The sequence below is a fragment of the Callithrix jacchus genome, chromosome 11 (genome assembly GCF_049354715.1).
Source record: "Callithrix jacchus isolate 240 chromosome 11, calJac240_pri, whole genome shotgun sequence".
NCBI lineage: Eukaryota > Metazoa > Chordata > Mammalia > Primates > Cebidae > Callithrix > Callithrix jacchus.
Window position 1 is genome coordinate 113901493 of NC_133512.1, and position 22801 is coordinate 113924293.

At 37.0% G+C, this 22801-nt stretch overlaps 1 protein-coding gene across 2 annotated transcripts in view; it reads right to left on the reverse strand.

Moving 5' to 3' along the window:
• EXOC4 (exocyst complex component 4) overlaps positions 1-22801 on the reverse strand; it is an 808475-nt gene that overhangs the window by 750206 nt on the left and 35468 nt on the right. For both annotated transcript variants that reach the window (XM_002751973.5, XM_035255084.3), the window contains exons 3-4: positions 20553-20747; positions 3224-3408 (exon numbers count right to left, since the gene is read on the reverse strand). In XM_002751973.5, the coding sequence (XP_002752019.3) occupies positions 3224-3408; positions 20553-20747 (380 nt within the window). The remainder of the gene's footprint in view (positions 1-3223; positions 3409-20552; positions 20748-22801) is intronic.

Genomic DNA, 22801 nt, shown 5'->3' on the forward strand with positions numbered 1-22801 from the left:
GAAGAGATGGGATTTTACCACATTGACCAGGCTGGTCTTGAACTCCTAAACTCAAGTGATCCTCCTGCCTCAGCCTCCCAAAGTGCTGGGATTACAGGTGTGAGCCACTGCACTCGGCCGACCTTTTTTCCAACAATGGTTTTTAGCTGATATTTTCAATCTTGTAAAAATGTATATGTCACTTACTTACATATACATACATGTATATATTTAACGGTATGTGACCCTCAAAGTTGTTTCAAACTACCAACAACTTTACTGTTCTCCAGTTGTAATTTTGTCTTATGTGTTATAGTTTACCTCTGAGTATTTTGCTCAGAAAAAGAATACTAATGATTTTTATTATAAATTCATCTCTGAGAATGTCTGACACATCCCCTTGGCTGGGTAGAGAAGTCTTTGATCCCAATTCTTCTCTATTCAGCTTTATGGACTTTGCTCTATTGTCTTCTGGCATTTACTATTTAGCAAATCCTGGTGAGCCTGATTTTTGTTCCTTACTATGCAACTGAACTGGATTTAAGTGTGTAAAACAGAAGACCAAATAATAGTGGTCTGAGTAAAATAAAGACTTCCTCTCATATAAAAGAGGTACCCCACCCAGAGCTAGAAAAGAGGTACCCCACCCAGAACTAGAAAGCAGGTTCAGTGTGAATCATGGAGCTCAAGATGCGACTTCTGTCCTCAAAGTCACCTTGTGTCTAGGATGTCTTGATGGCACCAATCTATGTACCAGATAGAAAGTAAGGAAAGGCAAATGAAGGGTAAAAGAGTGGGTATACCAGTTTAACTGGAATATCTGAAAAATTAATTACCTCCCCATTCAACAGCTTGCAAACCAAAGTCCCACTAATCACTCTCTAGCTATATGGGAGGAGGGAAAATGTAGCCTTATAGCTGGGCCTATGGCCACCAGGAACAAAGTAAAGATTGTCATTAAAAATAAAGGGAAGAATGAATATTGGGTGGGCAAATAATTATCTCTGTCACTTCAGATCACATACTATTTCTTCCTGGTACTTATAAAATTCTTTTCTGAAAAGCATAAGCATTTCCAGATTATATCTAACAGTAAAGTTTTTTTTTTATTAATTTTACCTTAAATTCTTTTGATTTGCAGAACAAGTTCTTGTTTTTCTTTTTAAGTAGGTTTATTTATACTCTAATTATTGCTTCTGATCCCCTCTGAGTTCGCTCCAGCTACCATAATAAAGTAACAAAAGACTGGATAACTTAGACAACAGAAATTTACTTTCTCACAGTTCTGCAGGCTGGAAGTCTGTGATCAAGGTGTGGGCGTGGTTGCTTCCTTCTGAGGCCTCTCTCCTCTTGTAGATGGCCACCATCTACCTGTGTCTTCATATGGTCTTCCCTCCAACTACGTCACATTTCCTTTTCATAAGGACATCAGTCCTACTGGATTAGGGCCCACACGAATAACCTCCTTTCAACTTAGTTACTTCCTGAAAGACCCTATTTCCAAATACTATCATATTCTGAGGTACTGGGGATTAGGATTTCAAAACATGAATTTTAGGGGGGACATAATTCAGCCCAAACACTATCATTCTAGTGTGATCCTCTGGAAACCCTAAAATCACTGGATTGACCACTGCTCAACTTTTGTATTTATCATCTTCCTTTCAGCATCTTGTCTTTTTCTTCTTCATTGAGGAAAGTTTTCCCTCCACATCAGTGATTCAGATCTTGTCTCTAAAGTTTTAAATAAAGACGTAAATGTCTCTACTTCATTTTGGTTTCCTTACATTTTGTTCATGTTTAAGTTGGCTCTGTTAGCATCTCTCCTCCTTCTGTTCTTGTCGCTCCCTGTTACTGTTTCATAGAAGCTATGTACTTGCTGCATATAACCACAAAATCTCAACAATAAGCATACATTTTGGTGGTTGGCTGATCTAGGCGAGGCAGGTCTGCTGATCTTCAGTCAGTTCCCTGTGTCTCTCACCCTTCTCCTGGGACCAACAGCAAGGCAATGGCAGAGGCATGAGAGGCCACACTCACCGACATATGCACGTTTGAAGCCCCTGCTTGTGTCATGTACCCTAATGATGGCAAAAGCCAAAGCCCTAAAACCAAAGGGTAGGAAATATACCTCTCCCACTAAAGTAGAGGGGGAAGGAGTGATTATTCTGAATAGTCTACTACATCGTGTTTCTTGTATTTTTTGAGAAACCTTGAGCTTAAGTCTCTTAAATGTTTCTTGCTTGCTTTAAAAAAAATTTTTTAAATAAACATTCTTCCTCTGAGACCTCAAAGTAATGCTCATTTTCCCTTATAATACAGAACATAGTCACAAAACTCATAGTGATTTTATTACTTAACCTTGCATGGGAAGAAATCTCTTCAGATCTGCTATTTAGCACCAGGCATTGTGGGAAGAATTCCTTAGCACCTCCCCTAGCCATCACTTCACTTTCTGCTGAGGTATCGACAGACACCCTAGTCAGAGTCAGTCTTGAAGTTATGTCTCAGGTATATATCCCTAGCTCAATTCTGTGTGCCTGCCTGCCAGAAGTTTTTCTAGTGTCCAACTGCTGAAAAGAAAATCTTCTCTTCCTCTGTCAGGGTCTGTGACTAACCTGAAGCATCATATGCAAATTTGGGATTTTTTTATTCAAACAGGATAAGACTTGAAAGACTTTATTCCCAGTACATACTGCTTCCAGTGCTCTTCTTGTCTATATCTGAATGAAAAAGTGTGAACACATATATTTCAGTAGATAGTGCTAAAATGCCCTCTGAAAAGATGTGTATTCTAAAGAAATGTTGGAAGGACATGTACTATGCACAGCTATCTAACATACGTTAAAAACTCCAATGTTTTACCATCTTAAGGTCTAGTATTATTCCCTACCAGGCTAATGAATTTCTTGAGACTATCCAGGCCATTAAATATAGGGCTATGCTATTACCAACCGAGGAATAAAAGCGTTCTCTCTGAACCTTTCCTAAACTATTCTAGAAAAAGTACAGCCTAAAGTTGAACATAACCCTAAGTAACAAAGAATCTTATAATTCAATCATTACATCTATTTTTTTTTTAAGAGACAGGGTCTTCTCACAGTTGCCCAGGCTAGAGTACACTGGAACACTCATAGCTCACTGCAGCTCAAATTCCTGAGCTCAAGACATCCTCTCATCTCAGCCTTTGGAGTAGTTCAGATTACAGGTGCACACCATTCCACCCATTTGTTTTTTAACCAACCTCATTTTCCCTTTTTCCTTGTTACGCTGCACAACTCGGCTAGTCGATTTGATGTACAGGTGCCTGTGCAGTTCATCTATGAGAACCAAATGGAGGTTCATCTTCTTGCTGTGAAGTTCTAAACGAAGGTCACTCAGTCCTTCCACCTGGAGCAAAGGGCCCTCCAAAGACTCAACTGCTGACACCTGAAAAGAGTAAAAACAGAGACAATTAAGTACAACTTAATAACCTGGCAATATTATAAATAAGAAAAACTTCTTAAAAAAATACTAACAAAAGGGAGCTTATGAGAACTTTACCAGCATGTACAAGACTCTGTAGAGTATAATGTGGCTAGGGAAGAGTTTTTCTCACCTAAGATAATGATAAAACAATCTTGACAAAGATAAATATGAAAGCATGTGCACAGCACCACAGCACACTATTTATGCCCACACACATACTGGTCAATGGACACATGGAAAGAGACTTCCCTATTTAAATGATTCTACCATTCACATTCTCACAAGAATCCCATGTACTAATGGTTTAATCAACTTTCACTCAAAGTTAGCTTTTTTTAAACTAAGACTTTAAAAATAAACACTATGTAAATGTTTTAAAAAGAACTTATTCTCACAGCAATCATGACTCTGTGTTTACCAAGAGTCGGGCTCTCTCTCACTCTTTTCAAATACACATCACACAGAGGTAAATACATTTTTTTACATGAATGCTATAAGTGGACAATAGTAGTCATCACCTCTCCTTGTCCTGATTCAGTTTGATAAAAGAAATGGGATATGAATGGTGACTGGAAGACAAAACATGAAGAGGAAGATACTCCCAGCGCAAAGTGGTTTGGGAGATTTTCAAGACAAAAGGGCTGGATAAATCAAACTGGTACAGGAATGCCTATAGCAAACGGAGAACATGAAGGATTCAGGGAACCTGGAGCAACTAACACACTTTGAAACTCAAAGTGACATCTGCAAAGGAGAAAAAAATAAAAAGACAGAATGCATGATATAATCCCACTTTTTTATGTATACGAAATTATGTTTGTTTTTATGTATAAAGATCTTGTGTATTTTCAAAGAAAAAAACTTAAAGAACATATTCTACATGCTATTCTTTGAGAGAAAGAAATGACAGGATGAGCTTAGAGGGAAAGAACACAAGTGAGCTCCTTCAGGGATGAAAATGCTATGAGTATTATTCCCTGCTTAGGTTATATTAAATATTGCTAATAAGTACAGATAAAGGAAATAACTAATAATACTTCGGGGTAAAACCCTTAAATGTAATTATGGCTACAAACATCCTCCTAAAGAATGAAGCATTTACTCTAAAGCAATCGGTAAAGAAAGCCATGAAACATATTGATCACAAATGTTGATCACACATCTACACCACTCTAAGGAGTCATCTAGGAGTGTGTGGACAGTGAAGAGAGAAACCTTTGTAGCTGCCAAACAGAAACCAGCCTGAAATCAGGTAAAGAAAATGTGATGGCTTACCCACAACCACATCACTTGCCTTGTGATGTGCTATAATCAAATGTCAGTAGCAAGCAAGTTTCCTTAAGTTAACCAAGAAAGAATCAAGGAATGGAAGAGTGACAAGCCCAGGGCCAGCTCTGCCCTCTGAAGCCTACCAGTTCATTTGCACGCTGACTTGCGCGCTGACTTGCACTGCCCCTGCTATGAGAGCCCCTGGGCCCAGAGCAAGCTGCCAGCAATTCCAAACGGAAAGGCAGCCTCACAAAATGACCACAGTGTCCCCAAGGAGGAAACAACAACAACAAATTCATTTACACTTATGCCCTAAAATGGATTTTAACTCGGGTCTCTAGCAGGGAAGAGAAGATGCATTAACCTTCAGTGACACTGAGATCCAGAAAATGAAAAATAATTTGGTAAACCACTGGCCCATCATGTAGCCTTATCCCTTAAGGTAATTAAATCCAGCTGAGATATTTAAGCTTAAAAATCACCCACTGCACATCCACACTCGATTTGCTTGTAGGAATTTACATGAAGATTTTTAACCCAAACAGTATATGTTCCACAGACTGAATTTTATGAGAAGTGTCAACTTTCAAAGCCACCTAATTAAATTAAAAGTAAAAATTCAGGTGAAACACTTAGCGCAGTGCCTGGCACCTCCTGAGTGCTCACTGAAATTATATTTAGCAATCCCTATTAATTCTATGAGTAAAGAAACCTGAGAGGGTATTCCCATGTTTTAGTGAAGGATTTTCAGTAAGTGGTCCTTCCATCTTTGAACCATTGTAACCAATTAAATGACAAACTTTGAATATGTTTCCTTGACCCAAAATACAAGTAGTACAATTAACGTATCTATTATCAAAGGTAGTCTCAGAACTTCAAATATGTGAAAACCTTACCACAAAAGAGAAGACAGAGTAGTCTCTTATCTCTACAGGAAAACACTGTGTTTTATTTTCTGGTCTGCACTTATTAACGTTCTATTTGTAAAGCTATGATTATGAGAGCTGGACAAGTCCACCAGCTTCACTTACTGTAACCATACTAAGTGGCACTCAAACCAACTGAAAGAAAATAGTTGCGAATGCAACATTTGCTCTCTAGATTATCAGTTTAGAAAGATATTTAAGAGACAACATACACGGTACAGTGAATTAGTAAATGCTGTCTGTGCCTCTATTCACACATCAAATGCCATATTAAAAGAGATTTAAGAGAAATTTAAAAAATATTTAAATCTCTTAAACAGAAATATAAGAAAGCAGTTGGATTAAAGTAGACAGCAACAAAGTAGTCTTCCTAAATCTCCTCTGGTTTTAAGGAGTGTGAAACATAAAGTTTCCACATAAAGGAAAAGTTGGTGAGGCAGCAGTCCTCCCGACAGACTGCCACTGACAGTCAATTCTGTTCTGGGAGGTCCGGTTTCCAGGTATTTCCTAAGATTTTGGATTTACTAGAAATCATAAAATAATCATCTGTCTTTAGGAATGTGCATCATTAATGATTAAAAAAAGATGGTTTTAATATATGGGAAGTGGTCATTATACAAATTACTTCACTTTTCCAAATGTAATGACTACAGAGTCACTTTTAAATAACACACGGAAAGATTAACAGAAATTTAAGAGACACAGTCGGGTTAAAGTAGACAGCAACAAAATAGTCTCACAGGGTAGCTGCTATAAGAAATTAAAGGAAAAAAACAGGTTTATAAGTGTGATATGTAATGCTGAATAATGTCACAAATATATAATAATGAGTCACCTAAATGTATTTGGAATTCTTCATAGATAGATAGATGGATGGATGGATGGATGGATAGATAGATAGATAGATAGATAGATAGAGATATTTTTAAATGCATTTTGGAGGAAAAAGCAAATCAGTGAATTTTTTCACAGGACCCCTATTACCATCTAATAGAATATTAATGTCCTAGTCAACACACTTGGAAACTGCTCAGATAGATAATAGGAATCTGTTTTAGAGTTGAAAACAAATATTTCCTTTAGGATTATGAAGATAAGCAAACATTTTCCAAATATTTTATCACATGATATTGAACAGGAAGCGTGTTTTGCTATTAGAAACCTATTCATGTAAGAATATAAAAATTCTAAAAAATATTTCTATAACCAAAAGAATAGCCCAAAAACACACAGTTAAAATGTATATAATCAAGAATTCAAAAAAAATTTTGCCTGAGTTGAGACGTAAGTCTACAACAAAGGAAAATCTTTGCAATTAGGAACCACCATAGCCTTACATTTTCTTTCCCAAAGCCTATTTCTCAATTTCATTTTAGTTTAAAATACAGGAAATAATTATTTCATAGTTAAATGCTTGTCTTTAGCCAGTCTTAATCAAGCTTATTAAGTAAAAAGATCTGGTTTTGTGCTCTGACATGAACCAATGTAAATATTTTGGAGGAACACTAAACTTGGCCTTCCTCAGCAGCTGCTTTGTTGAAGAAATGTTGTAAAAGAAACTACTGATCTTTTTATTTTTTTAGTTGAGGTGGGTAAGACACACAAAGGTAAATGACATGAGTATCTGTTTCTGAATAGAAATAAGGTTCAAGCCAGAAAAAGAAGAAAAACATGTATATAAACAAAAAACACAACTAATAAACTAAACCATCTGGTAGCTAATGAAAATGCTTATTTGGGAAACGCTGTTCCCTAAGGAAAGCAAATGTATTGCCATTACTGAATCCAAAACAAATATTTCCTTGAGGACTCTGAAAATTATGTGGTTCCAAAATGTTTTATCACTTTTCAGTAGGTCAGTCAGTCTCCCTTAAGGAAGCATTTTTCTAGTAAGGCAACATAACCATTATGAAAATGTTGCTGTGGTCTACCTTCGAGATGCAGTAAAGATATGAAATTAGGCTACTCCAGAGAATTGATAGGCTCCCTCTTCCCACATATATGGAAGACACAGTTAAACAAACTTTTTGAGCAGTCTCAACTATTTAATAAATAAGAACACCACAAAATCTCTGCCTATGAACAAAAGAAACATGCCCTGAAGCCCTAGATTTACTCAGTTCCCAGGTCACCCACCTGCCACAGCCCTGCCCCTAAACTGCTGGAAGGCAACTTCCAGTGGTTTTAGGCCCTGCTTCCCTAGAGGACCCCCTACCCCCAAGTGTCCACCTTCAGGATCAGAGAGTCCTGGGGTGGGCACAAGAGGCCTCCAGATCTCCCAGTGAATGCTGAATAATTCAGACTCACCCCTAAGCAAGCAGGGAAGGTATTTATCACATAGGAGCCAAGAATCCCAGATCATTCACTCACCAACTATTTCTACTTTGCTATACCTTTTTCCCAAGGCAGAAATTTTTATCTTTATCAGACAGAAACTAGTAGAACAAACAATGCAGCTCAGAAAAAAGCAAAACAAAAACCAAACATGGTATCCATCACATTATTAATTTAAACCATTTGAAAATACTGCTATTTTTTTTTACAGGTCAAAAATTACCAAATACTCGTTATTTCCTATGGTCCAACCTAACAATTATAGCAGCAGAAAGCTCTGATACATCTCGGACAGCACAGCACTTTTTGCAGAACATTGTAGCGTTTATAGAACTCTGTGCATTTAACTCTGTGCATCAGACACACTAGAAACAATTTTACTACAATATACCACAATATATGTATGTGACATAAATGTGCAAGCAAGTGAACCCAAAAATCCCAACTGTTAATACAGACCTAATAACATCATCCATGTAACTTTTGTTTATAGCATGACACCAGTAAAACGGTCTTCATGTAAAAATGGTAGTCAGGGGGAAAAAGAGTATGGGACATGCAAGGGAAACTAAGAGGATTCATTCAAGGGTGAGGGCTATTGTGAAGGTTTCGGGGACTCTTGTGGGATCTATGGGAAAAACAACCTCTGATTCTAAGCTTCACCAGAGCAGGCTAAGATGATGTTTCTGGCTCTCTATGGCTAAGCTTTGCCACTGCCTGAAAGCCTCGGGGTTATTGACAGTCTGGTACTGAAGACAGACTTTCAAAGATAGCTGCATCAGGAGCAAGGCCAAGTGCCTAGAGCAAGAATACATTTTTCCCCCAACTCCTCAGCCTATATGCTAATCAACACTGATCAAGTCAGACAATCAAAAGTGCCAATTCTTAAATAAGCCTGATAAAACAATATCGATCAGACCCATTCAGGTGCCCTGTCTCCCTTAGGAAACCCAATACCATACGTATAAAGCAGACTTGGTGTACTCTCACCATTAAAAAAAGGATGCTGTCTACCTCCACTCTCCCTTCATTACTGCCAGCGTTATTGCATGTTTTTATTTAATAAACCTTCATCAGCTCAAATGAAGGGTTGTTATTAGTTGAGCTAACAGCAAATGATAATGCTCCAGAGAGATATCAATGCTTGCTGGTGCATTAACAAAGAGGAGAAGGACTGAGGTCAAGCATGTGTCAATGTAAATGAGGCGGTATTAGGTACTAAGGACTTAATGCAATAGACTGCCAGCCAGGGAGATAATGGAATTTACAGGATAAGGCAAATTAGATGAAGTTATTGATATTGAATGAAGGGAGGAGGGCCTGCAAGATAAAGTGCTGTCAAAGAAAAGGACCTTTACTTGTGAATTTCTTCTTTAAAGTATCTTCAGATCTATCTTGGAAAATAAAATTCAAAAACAGGATCAAATGTGACTTCTTCCTTCATGACAGAACTCACCCCATTACTACCATGAAATGCAGACTTGTTCAAAAAGCATACCATTTTATTGAGCTATTCTTAAGCATTCTTTGGGTTCCCTCTTTTGTTGTTGTTTTTTATGTTTTTCCTCTTTAAATATCAGGGCATTCTGACACAAATAATTCCAATATTTTATTAAAGCAAAAGTGATATTTCTTTTCTTCCTCCTAAAGTAGGGGAAGCCAGGTCTTCTAAGATACTCCATCATACTCTCAGCCTCAGCCTCACGGAACGGCAGTATCTGAGAGATGAAAAGTAAGAGCTTTCTCTTGAAAGAAACCTTTAAAGGTTGTCAAGACTGGGGTCCCACTCTAATTTCACAGATTAAAAAAAAAGTGAGACCTATAATGATATTTTTTTCTTAAGCTTTGCATTTCTCCCAAATTACAAAAATAATACCTACTCAACCAAGAAAACCTGAAAAAAGACTAGCATACTGTCACTCATCTGATGCAGTAATATATAATATTTTAAGCTAATTCTTTCCAATCATTTTTCCATGCAAAGTTTTTTCAAAAATAATTGCTTTTAAACATGCTTTTTCCATTTGGCAATACAGTGGGAGCAAGTGCCTATCCCTAAACATTATGTTTAGCATTTCCATACTAGTGCATGAGTATAAATATACAATGACTTAAACCAATTCCCTATATTTAAGTCATTGCTATCTTTTTACTTTCATAGATCTTACTGTGGTAAGTATCCTTGTGTACATATTTTTAACACTACACAGTTACAATTCTTCATTCTTACCTTAAAATAAAATTCTAGAAGTGGATCCCAAGTGCTAAGCTATGCACAGTTGCAGGGGTTCCAATGTATAACTCCAAATTAAGAGCCTAATTACTTGTAACAGATCTGTTCACAATTACTTTCCTGATGATATTAAACTATACCTATACTTAACACTGTAAGAGAAAGATAATTGTAAATTGCTCAAAGTAAAGCTTAGAAAAAACCTTTTTTGTTCCTAACCTCATGGTCCCTTCAATTCCCAGTTCCCATCAGTGTTCTATAAGAGAGCATTAAAATCTAGGTTTCTACTACAAACTGCAATAGAAGAGACCACCAGGAAAGCCATTCTCTCTTAACAAGCATCCTAAAGTCACTCACCCCGTCATGTTGTTACTCTGGGACAAGAAAAAGTTGCAGAACAACTCTCTTTTTAAGAGTTGGCAAAGGAGGTCTCAGAGTCACTTCAGGCTCACACTTCAATCAAGACAATTTCGCCCACACTCTGCAAGAGCCCCAAATCCATTAGAAACGCTCAGCACTTACACAGCTCTTTACTAACATGAACTATTAAAATCCCACAAAGGAATGATAGAGGAATATGGCTTTTTTCATTTCAAGAGCTAGGCAACCACAAGTAATTAGTATTGGGATGAATCTCAGAGAAAATAGACTTCTTTAACAAGCTCCTCCTATCTTGTCAAGCCAAGCAAAAGCTACTGATTAGAATTCTCAGACCATCATCAACTTGAGATTGAAGTCTCCTATCAACAACATGGGTTGTCAAATCAGCTGCAATTTACACAAATATCTAGTTCCCATCTGGCTACAGACTGGCCAATCAAAAATCTGTTCAAGAAAGGTCATATGTGAGGTTGAAATCAGAAATACGAAAGAGGATAGCAGCAAATGACTTAGGTATTCTTCTTTACCCCAAGTAGTCTTTCTGTAGACTCAATTGTGTAAACACAGTCACATTTGGTTTGTGTGATTAAAACAGGTGTGCATTAGTGATGGTAAGACCAGAATAGAAATGCTACTCAGTGTACAAGCCCAGACTCCTGCATTTTCTTTTTACCTGGCACTAGAAGATGACAACGGTGATACCTGCACCATTTTAAATTTTTATACTGTTTTATATTTTACAAAGCACTTTTCCTGCACTATATTTCCCTTTTAATCTCATAAGCATTCTATAATATAAACAGGTAAGTATCTGTTTATCTGTTCTACAGATCCGGATACTAAAAAAACAGAGAAATAATGTGATTTATTTATCTAAGCTTAAGGAACTGGTAAGTTGTTGAATCAGACTAGAACTAAGAACTTCCTTCTTTTAAATCCATTTTGTTTCTACTATGACACACTACACTTATCCACCACTTGTCAATTAGTAAATATATTCTCTAATTTCAATCCATTAAATCCCTCCAGTAGGTCACATCAGGACCCACAGCAAAGATGTACAAATTAGAGCATCAAGATGACAGTTCTGAAGGGTGCAAGTCACTCCAAACCTGGAGAATCATCACATTTAACTACTAACCTAAACCTATTTGACGAAATAATCAGACTACAAAATCAGAATAAAAACCAAATACTCATCAGCTCTATCCCAAAACTACAATAAATCCCAATTGTTAATACAAACCTAATAATGTAATAACGTCATCCATGTAACTTCTGCTTACAGCATGACACCAGTAAACTGGTCTTCATGTAAAAATCGTAGTCATGAGAAATAAGAGTATAGGACATGCAAGGGAAAATAAAGGGGATTCATTCAAGGGTCATACTTGAATACATACTTTATGTATTTATACATACAATAAAAATATATACTTTATTGTATGCATTCATTCATACAGTGAAGTATGGCAACAAAGCAACTTCAAACAATAAACTTCTACATAACTGTGAATATCACCCCATGTGTTATGTGCCTTACATAAATACTTGTTTTCCAACTACTTGCAGCTCGCTAAATGAAGACAAGGACAATAAGAAGTGCTCAATTCCGAGATAGCATGGGGAGAAATCCCAGATATAGGTGAAGGGGAGGAAGGCAGCAAACCACACTGCCGTGTGTGTACCTATGCAACAATCTTGCATGTTCTTTACATGTACCCCAAAACCTAAAATGCAATAAAAAAAGAAGTGCTCAATTCCACAGAACAAGCTACACCCTACACCAACAGTTCCAAATTTGTCTGTATATTGGCATTACCTGGAGAATGTCAATAACCGAAGTCAGTGGCCCACCCCTAGAGATTTCTAGTTAACTGGTCTAGGACGTGGCTGAGTTTAGAATTCTTGCAAGATCCCCTAATGTGCAGTGTGGGAATCACTGCGCCACAGCCAAGCAAGCCAAATGGAAATTTCTGAACCTTGTAGGCTTTAGTGCAATAAAAATAAAGAAATAAAAGAATCATCAAAAAATAAAGAATTTTCGTTTTTAAAATAAAAGAGGCAAATAAACAGCTGATAAAAAAAGCAAAAAAAAATTTTTAAAAGGAAAACGAATACAATAACCAGATGCTTATCAGACAATCTGGTTTCTAAAAACCCCGGCATTTAAAAAACAAATATAAATAAAAAGGGCCTTGAGCAGCATGAAAAATAGCTACTACAAAGCCCTGCACTTTTAATCTGTAAGAGAAAAACAAAGGTGTCACAAAACTACTCACTTAATTATAGATATAAAAAGACAAATTACTCATTTTGTTTTCAGCTTTTCCTAAATCTTCTTGAAGGGAAGATCAGAATGAAGGGGGGTCCCATATGTGGCTAAAAGCAGGTACAGCTGACCACCCCTATTTGAATAGCAAACTCCACCACCCCTACCCCAATCCCCAGTACTCCCAGTCTCCCTTTCTTATTGTAATTTTCTCCATAATAATTAGACTTATCATAATATGAAAGACACTATTTGTTCACCATCTGTCTCCTCCCACTAGCAAGTAACATCCTCCAAGGTTAAGGCCACCTTCACAGATACACATACCAACATCGGAAGTTATCAACAATGGCATTATCACATGTTAAAGACCCAATCATTTGTCTCTATCAAAATATGTGCCAGATTATTTCCCGATGAATTATTAGCACAGAATATTGGCCTCAGTCTTTTAAGCTGCTCTTCTCCACTAGGAACAGACGGGCTTTAGTAATGGCTATTTCATTATTGATCACTGATACATTTTTATCATGTTGTGAAGAAATCCATATGGAATATTGGAACATTGTTGTACAGTCACTGAAACACTTTCAGGTTTAGTCCAATAAGCTCACTAGAATATTCCAGCTCCTGTTATCTACAGAGTTTTCACATCGATACTTTTCCCAGAGTAATAAGAAAAAACAGTTGTGAGATCTCAGAAACTTTCAAGCCAGATGGAAGGGATATACATTTCGGTCCCCTTTTTTCTTGCTTGCACATTATTCATTTCGCAGTGGATGCATGATCACTCATTCCTTGTGCATAAAGAAGAGAAAATAAGATCAGTCTATTTGCTAATGACACAACAAGCAACCTCACTGGTCCACTGGTCTTCCTATCTAATTACTCACAGAAACAACAGCTTAACACCAACTCTTCTAACACTAAAACATTCTGATGACAAACGTCTTCCAGTACTGATCTGGCTTATATCTAGTGATGATATCCAATGGATTAACATATTTAGTTACCTAAAAGTAAATTTTACAAGCTGATCTTTGATAGTTTATGAACAAATTACATTGCTTACCATTATACAATCAATTGGTACCCTATGAACATATTTTTAATGTAGACCAAGTAGGTAATTGATGACACAGAATCCGAAATTTGTCCATGAGAAATCCCAAAAGTATAACATAGAATTGTGGGTCTTGGTGACCCATCTGTGCATGTGTTAGAGCAGACTAGAATTGCTTTCTGAGAAAAATCCTATCCGCCTGCAAGAGTTCCTTTAACTTTGAAAAAGGTGGGCTGGCCTTTCATTCAGATACACGTTCATGTTGGGCCAAGAAGAAAAGGAATCAAAACTGCTTAATTCAACCCTACTTCAACTTTTACTAGCTCAAAAGAAGTCCACCCCCAAGACAGTTTTTGAGATATAACATGAAAGCAATCATATCATTTCCTATCAGTAAAATTTATGAATTTATTATAAATAACATTTCAAAAACTAATTTATACTGCATATACTTTATGTACATAGTTTAATACCTCAATCCTTGGAGATATATATTCTTCTTTTTTTTTTTTTTGAGACAGAGTCTTACTCTGTCTCCCAGGCTGGAGTACAGTGCAGTGCAGTGGCAGGATCTCAGTTCACTGCAACTTCTAACTCTCAGGTTCAAGCAACTCTCCTGACTCAGCCTTCCAAGAGTAGCTGGGACTATAGGTGGGTGCCACCATGCCCAGCTAATTTTTGTATTTTTAGTAGAGATGGGGTTTGACCATGTTGACCAGGCTGGTCTCAAACTCCTGACCTCAGGTGATCTGCCCACCTCGGCTTCCCAAAGTGCTGGGATTATAGGTGTGAGGCACCACCCCCAGCCTGGAGATAGCATATTATTCTTAACTCCAATTTTCAACAAAGATAAATTACTAACCACAAGTCACCAAGCTAGTAAGAGTCAAAGTTTGGATTCAAGGATCGACGACCTAACCCAAATGAAGACCCATGCTGACATTCACAACCCTCCATGTTATCCAACGATTACAAAGGATCTTGTTAATCAAAAATACGATGAATATACTTACTTTTATTACACAAGATCTCAGAAAACTATTCAATTAAATAGCTACCCTACTCTACTCTATTTATCCCAGATATGGCCACATTTTCCAAGTGCAAGTGAAATAATTCCACTACACCATTCTCTCAGCAAAGCACTCTGGGATCCTCTGGGAAGAAGGCAGCTATATAAATATAAGTTGTTATTATAATTATCATAATAATCCTTATCTGACTACACAGCTATGGATTCTTTTTAAAAGGCATATAAATAAAGACAGACAAAATGATTAAGAGACATTCAAAATCTCTACAATCTCAGGAAGGCTTCAAAATGAAAAAATTATTTTAGTCACAAGCCTTGTGACTGTCAGCTAAAGTGCTTCAAAACTATTTGCACTGGCTTGGTTTCCACTGATTGAATGCAATTATGAATTGACTTCTATGGGATGATAAATCAGAACTTGTGTAAGTGGTTTTCAAAGCTCATCTGTGCAATTTTAGTTCAATGCAGACTTCTACACAAATTTTCCCTTAAAAAAAAGTTTATAAAAATATTAACTATCATGAAATACCTTCCTAGTTAGCTCATGCCACTGGGAAGAAGCTGCTATTCTTATATTAATATTTCTTCCCCGAATTAATCAGTCTTTGTACATTAGAACCAGCAGCTGGAGTGTTTTGAGTGATAATGAAACCTGTAACAAGGCATCTTCAGCCGTCTTTTCAAGACAATAAGGGAATTAAAATTTCAATTTAAATGCAGAGGTTTGAAACACGCTTCACTGGCAAAATTACTTCAATTAATGTGAGTGGAATACAAAGGATAGACTGCAGAAATGTAATGCAGCAACCAGAAATTATGTCATTAATGTGCTTGCATCAACCCAGCACAATGACTGCAAAGGTCTAATTTAAACCACACATATCACAGAGCTACAGGCTACAATATTAATCAAGTCTCTGATTTCAGTGTGATGGATACAGGCTTCTTGTAAGATCATTTTTAGCTTTTCATAAGCCAACAGCAGCTGTTTACCTTGAAGAAAGAAACAAAAGGCCAGACCTATTTGCAGACATTCCCTGTCATGACAATTTAATTATTTTATGCAATACTCAGGTTATCATATCAAAAGAAGAAATAATATCTCACCTACAAGCCAAGCCTATAGCTACCAGACCAGTCTGATGGTGAAGTAGGAATAGCAGGAGTTGCCAAGAGCAATGGGTCACCGTAGAGTTATTTACTCTGGATTTATTAATCTATTCTGAGTAGAGATGAAATTACTAAGCATCTACATCTGACTTAAAATGGAAATGCAAAATCTTTTGACAAATAAATCCAAGGAAATCAGGGAGTTTTGAAAGACTAGACTGCTTTGTCTTCACTTTCTACTGATGTCTTTTAGCAAAGACTTCCATTTGGAACCTTGAGATGCCTTAAGTAGATTTTACTTCTAACAGCACATAACCATGGGGAAAGAAAATGTGATTGTTTTTCATGTGAAGCCCAATAAAAGAGCAATTATAGAGCTTACTACTCACTTTTATATACCGAAGACCAAGTTGAAGATATCTCCCAACCTTTTAACTGCACTTTAAATCCTGCCTCCACGAAATCTTTGTATATTGGGATATACAAATCATTGTTTATTGGGATATGCCAATTCCCCAGATCATGCAAAGTTGTAAAATGGTAATGATACGAGAAGTGGAGTTGTTGAAACAAATAAGTCAACAAATGTAACATATTTCAAATAGTACCAGAACATAGTAAGTACTCAATATATACTAGCTACAGTTATCATTGTCATTCATTTAATTATTACAAAAAGGAAAGGTTAGAAACTAGAGAACCTTTCCATTAAAAAATAAATAATGAAGAAAAAGCAGAACAAAGCTCCCACAAAAGAAACACCTTTTTCTCTAGGTAGTGGTATTAAAGTCTTCCAGATAGTCACCCATTTGGCTAATGATTTGTGAACTCTGACTATATGAGCTACACTATGCTAAGAACCAGGATAGACAAAAATAGATAAGACAAAACCCCTCCCCCCTCAATGACCTACCACACAAACAAAAAGAGTTATATTAAAATGAAACATGCGATGTAATGGAAACAAAGAAAAGCACCTAGCTATCTGAACATGTGGGACATTCAGAGAGTTGATGAAATTTGAGCGAAGTCTTAAGAAATAAGTCATCATTTTCCAGGCAGACAGTACTGGGAATCAGTTCAGGGAAATATATGGTCAATTAAAAAAGAAAAATATATCACATCCTTATGCAACAGCAACCAATAACTAGAAACCTTAATAAATAAATAGCTACTGTTTCAAAAGACAAGAAAATGTAATGCCCAGAAATAAATCTAACAAAATATATATAGTATCTCTAAGGAATATATTGCTAAGCATTACTGAAGGACACAAATGAAGATTTTAATAAATGAAAGGAATACTATGTTCACAGATAAGATGACTTAACATTGCAAAGATAATTCTCTTAAATTCAATCCATTAGCTACTGAAGGTTCAAGTGATTCTCCTGCCTCAGCCTCCTGAGCTAGCTGGGATTACAGCCATGTACCACCATGACCACCTAATTTTGGATTTTTAGCAGAGATAGGGTTTCACCATGTTGGCCAGACTGATCTCGAACTCTTGACCTCAAGTGATCTGCCCACTTCAGTCTCCCAAAGTGCTGGGATTACAGGCATGGGCCACCATGTCCACCCACAAAGACAATTTTGAATAGTAAGATCAGAGAATCTCTTCATATCCTATCAAGATGTATTATAAATTTATAGGAGTTAAAACAGTATGGTTTGGGTGCAGGTACAAATAATACCATTGATCAAAATAAAGAACTCAGAAACAGATCTATGCATATGTGAAAACTTGGTGGTATCTGTCCAAAATAGCATTATAAATCAGTAGGAAAATGATTCAATAAACAGCCGGAGCCAACCGGCTATATAGAAAAAAGATAAAATTAGATCCTCAGTTGATACAATATAAAAATGGACTTTTGAAAGTTTCAAGAAGAAAACATAGCAGATTCATTGGAATGGAAAACAATTTCTTACATCAAAAATCACGTAACAGGCTGGGCACAGTGGCTCACGCCTGTAATCCCAGCACTTCGGGAGGCCAAGGCAGGCAGAGCACTTGAGGTCAGGAATTCGAGACCCAGCCTGATCTACAAAAATTAGCCAGGCATGATGGCACATGCCTGTAATCCCAGGTACTTGGGAGGCTGAGGCAGCAGACTCACTTGAACCTGGGAGGCGGAGGTTGCAGTGAGCTGATATTGTACCACTGCACTTCAGCCTGCGCAATAGAATTAGACTGTCTCAAAAAAAAAAAAAAAATCACATAACAAAAAATACTGAGAAATTTTTTTGCATTAAAATTTTTAATTTCTTTGTAACAAAGACACCATAAACAAAGGAAAAAGATAAACCCCCCACTGGGAGAACATATTAGCAATCCATCTAACAGACAAGAAGAATATCAGAATATATAAACAACCAAACAGAGAAAATGGAACCAAACCTCCAGAAAATGTGTCTTACACACTCACTCTTTGGTGGACGTGACTGTTCTTCCTCCCTATTCCACCCACACCCCCACCCCAACCAAATAGTTTTATTGATGATTATCATACCCAACCTGGCTCAATTTAGAATCAATTCGGAAATACCCAACCCTACATTTCTGAATTAGGGGGAAAAAAATAAGATTTTCTTCTGTAAAGGTGGAAAGATGTAGACACAGCCTATACCCCGTTTTCCCTTAACTCCCAACCTCCTCCCTCACACACAGTAGGGACCAGTCTTCAGTAGAACAATGAAGAGGACATGCAGAGAAAACACACAGGTGACATTCCACGTACACTCCTGTTCCTTTGGCAGACTGGTTACATGAGTCAAACAATTATTTTTACTTAAGCTAGCTAGAGGTGAATTTCTGTAACTTAAAACCAAAAATTTAAAGTATTTAATGAGTCTTGAAGAAAATATATCAGAAAAAAGGGACAGTATTCATTATTGATTAGCCATTCAGTAAATAAATTAGCCCTTAAGTAAAAAGACCGTAACACAAAAATCTGAAATCCTAAAACGAACATAATTAACACATAAACAAATTCTAACAACCTATTTTAGTCTGTGGCACTTACTTAAAAACAAGCCCACTCCAAAAAATCGTGACTCAAATAGATGTATATTTGCTACATAAATATATACATGCTTATCTATTCTGATTGCTGAATCTTGATGATTTAGCACAAGTATGCATTCATAATGCATCAATCAACACTAAAGGTGAAAAGTAATTTTTTCCTATCAGACACCCTATAGTCATTATTATTAAAGAAGATGCCACCGTAAAAAAGATGCTGAAAATAGCCAATTCTTTTGTCACTCCCAAGAGCCAATATTTTGTTGTTGTTGTTTTTTGGGGTTCTTTTTGAGACAGGGTCTTGCTCTATCACCCAGGCTGGAGTACAGTGGCACGATCATGACTCACTGCAGCCTCGAACTCCCAGCCAAGGGTCAACTATTATTAATCTCCTTCCACTGTGGAAATTAACCATTCGGTCTTATCACATAACCTGGTTTTAATAGCTGATAAAATATTATCAGATATTAAAGTGGCACTTCTCACTCCTTGGTTACCAAATTTCCTTAAAAAGCTTCTTAGAAAGGACTTTTAGCAACATAATTCTTGGAAGTCTAAATGAATTAGAACTACTTAGAGCATTTAACCTGTGTCTCTACCAATTCCCCTCAGTTTTTTTTTCCAGCGTTAAAGCCAATCTAATTTGGTGAAGCAAAGATAAAGGGCTTTCACCTACTGTGGGGAAGAAAAAGACAACAATACAAATACAGCCCATCTGCTACTGAGAGCTCGTGTAGTCCTCAGCCAACTCTGAGATGGAACTGGGATCGGGTGGCTAGAAGGGAAGGGAGAAAGAGCAGCCCTAAGACCCACAGTCCCTGGAAAGTCAGGTTTATTAGGGAGAAAACTCTGTATTTCCATTTTTTTATTCATCTTCTTGACACTCAGCCACATGAACCACCAATTCCATCCTTCTGGGAACTTTTAGCAATTCAGAAAGTAGCATGCACAATGAACTAAGACAGAGGCTAAAGGCTAGACAGTGGAGTACTCTTGCTCAGTAAAGTTTCTTCCAGTATTAGTTTCCTAAAACTTTATTTCTTATCAATTTCAAGGAAAAGAACAAAGACCTAATGTAAAATTTCCTCCAAAAAATGTGTGGAACACTAGTATATAAATCTTCAGAAGTCCTGTCTCATGTAAATTTCATTCTTTAAAATTGGTTTCATTAACTATCTTCCTCTGAAGCTAAAAAACACTTCTCATTACCATTCTAACCTGATTTAAGTACTGGTTTCTTACTATTATATTTCTTGCCATTGTTACAAAGGCAGATAATACATAAATAATAATCACCTACCATTTCAAACACGAGAATTAGAAAGAGAACCAGCCAGGCTTCACCTGCAAGGGCTCATGAATCCCAAGAGGGCAGTTTATAATGTGCTATATGCATTACAGGGCTCGGAGAGAACAAAAGAGAATGCTTTTACATCTTAACAAAAATGACCCTTACCAGCATGTCAGTAGCGCTGAGATAGTGCTTGCTGGCCATGCACTGTTCCAGCTTTTGAGGCACTTGCTTGATATTCTCAATTTCATCCAGCAAGTTCAGGACGTGCTTATGCTCAATTCCTTCAATCCAGAGTTTCCGAAGCTCATCCCGTTTGCAGTGCAGCAGCATCTTGCATGAAAGCAGGTTCTCTTTTACCTGCAATAAAACAGATTCAGTCTTTGGTCAGTCCAAAGTCTTGCCAGTCTAAACCTATGAACTAGTTAGTAGTCTTCACTAGTACTACTGCATGTAGCAGTTCCTAATTCCCACCGCCACTTACTCTCCTTAGTCTGCCTCCAATATTCTAATCCTGGTTCTGACATTGACTCACTTGGGCACATCTCCACCTCTCTCTGTTTATAATTTCTCTCCCATGAAATGAGAAAACTATTCCCAACCTACATTTGAGTGAATCTAGAAAAAACTACTAAAGAGAAAGCACTCTGAAAATTTGAAATACCACATAAATATTAATACATCTAAAAGGGGAATGATCAATGTGAGAGTCCATGCTATGATACCTTCCCCAATTCTCCTTGCAAATGTCCTATCCAGCTGATATGTCACTTGGTCCATGCTTCTAGCTCTAAAACTCCAGCTAAAGTTTAAAACCAAGAAACTGGATGCTCAACTCAACTGACTAAAATAAAAATAACCCCATTTTCCAAAAGAGAGTAGGCACAACCACAGACAATATCAAAATAAAAGGACATACCAAGGCTTTTATGCCTTACATTCTGAATATTAGATATTAAATAAGACAATCCCCACCACTCCTATAGATCTGCACAGTATAGTAACCAGCATAGGCAAAACATGACAAAATAAAGGGGACTGGAGAGGAATGGAGGAGGTAGTTGTGATACACCTAATAGGAGTAAGTTTTTATTTGCTCCCCTAATTGAAAATTTTTAACTTTTTCAATACGGAAAAATTTTAAAAACCATGATCTTTCAAAATTCACAGAACTACTTTCATATATTTTTGATAGTGCTCACATGTATTTTTATTTAAATTTGAGTCTAATATTTCTTCACAGTTTTGTTTCTGGTTTTTGTTTGCGGTAACATTTACCACATGAAGACATCTCAAGTATATCAGATGGTTAAGTTTTGGCAAATGCACACACCTGTAAAATCCAAATCTTCTTCAATACATGGGACACATGCATCACCACAGAGAGTCTACCATATTTTTGATAACTGAAAATCTATATTCTTCATCTACAAGATTTGGTGTGGTGATGAAAATATTCACTGACACTATACTTCTGGTGATTACAAAACTATATTTCAACACTTACTCAACAAGTATGGAAAATATGAAGACAAAACGCTAAGATTAAAAGGTTTCTTGAGAAAGTACCTAATCCCTTCCTACAACTTCTTGACAACACCTAAATCATGCTTCTATGAAACTCTCCCATGTTAAAAAAAAAAAAAAAAAAAAAGTCAAATAAGAAGACCTTGAAACCTCTCTTAATAAGTATAATAGACTGATTATTGATGGGGGGGGTGTCATAGACCCTGAAGAAGATGATTCCAATGATTCTACTCCTTCCTGCAAGCCTACCAAAGTAATAGCAAAGAAATTTTTTAAGCATAAAAAAAGAGAACAGAGAGGAAGAACAGCAAATAAGAGATGGTAACAAAACTGGAAACTAGCAAGAAGGTGGACAGTAGCAACTAAATTAGCAAGCAAGAGAAATCTGAAAACCTTAGCCTGGAGTAGGATTTGCTAACACTAAAAAGGAGGCACCAAATACACTAAAGGCAGAGGTATTGGCTTAAAAGTTTCTATAGGACTATTTTGAGCCCAAAATCCCCATCAAGCCACACACATGGGTAATTCCCTCCCCACAGCATTGGCCAAATCAGGAGCAAATGAATTGGAAAGGTTCTAGACAAAGAAAAGCCAGGCACGGGTGAGGGGAGGGCATGAGACAGAAAACAGGAGGATGAAGTCAAAGTGGGACCTATTCAACAGTATGATCCTCAGCCCCAGGGACCCTCAGTCTTCATCAAACAGTTAGGCTCCAAAACACTGGCAGCTTGACTTTTCACCCCAACACAGGGGACATATGACTTCTCCCTTGGGAAAGTGAATGGGTCCAAGTGAAAAGATCTATACAGATAGTGACATCTGAGGTTTCAATGAAGAAACTGCTGAGTCCCTACCCAATCATCATAGACAAGCTCCATAGCAAGTTC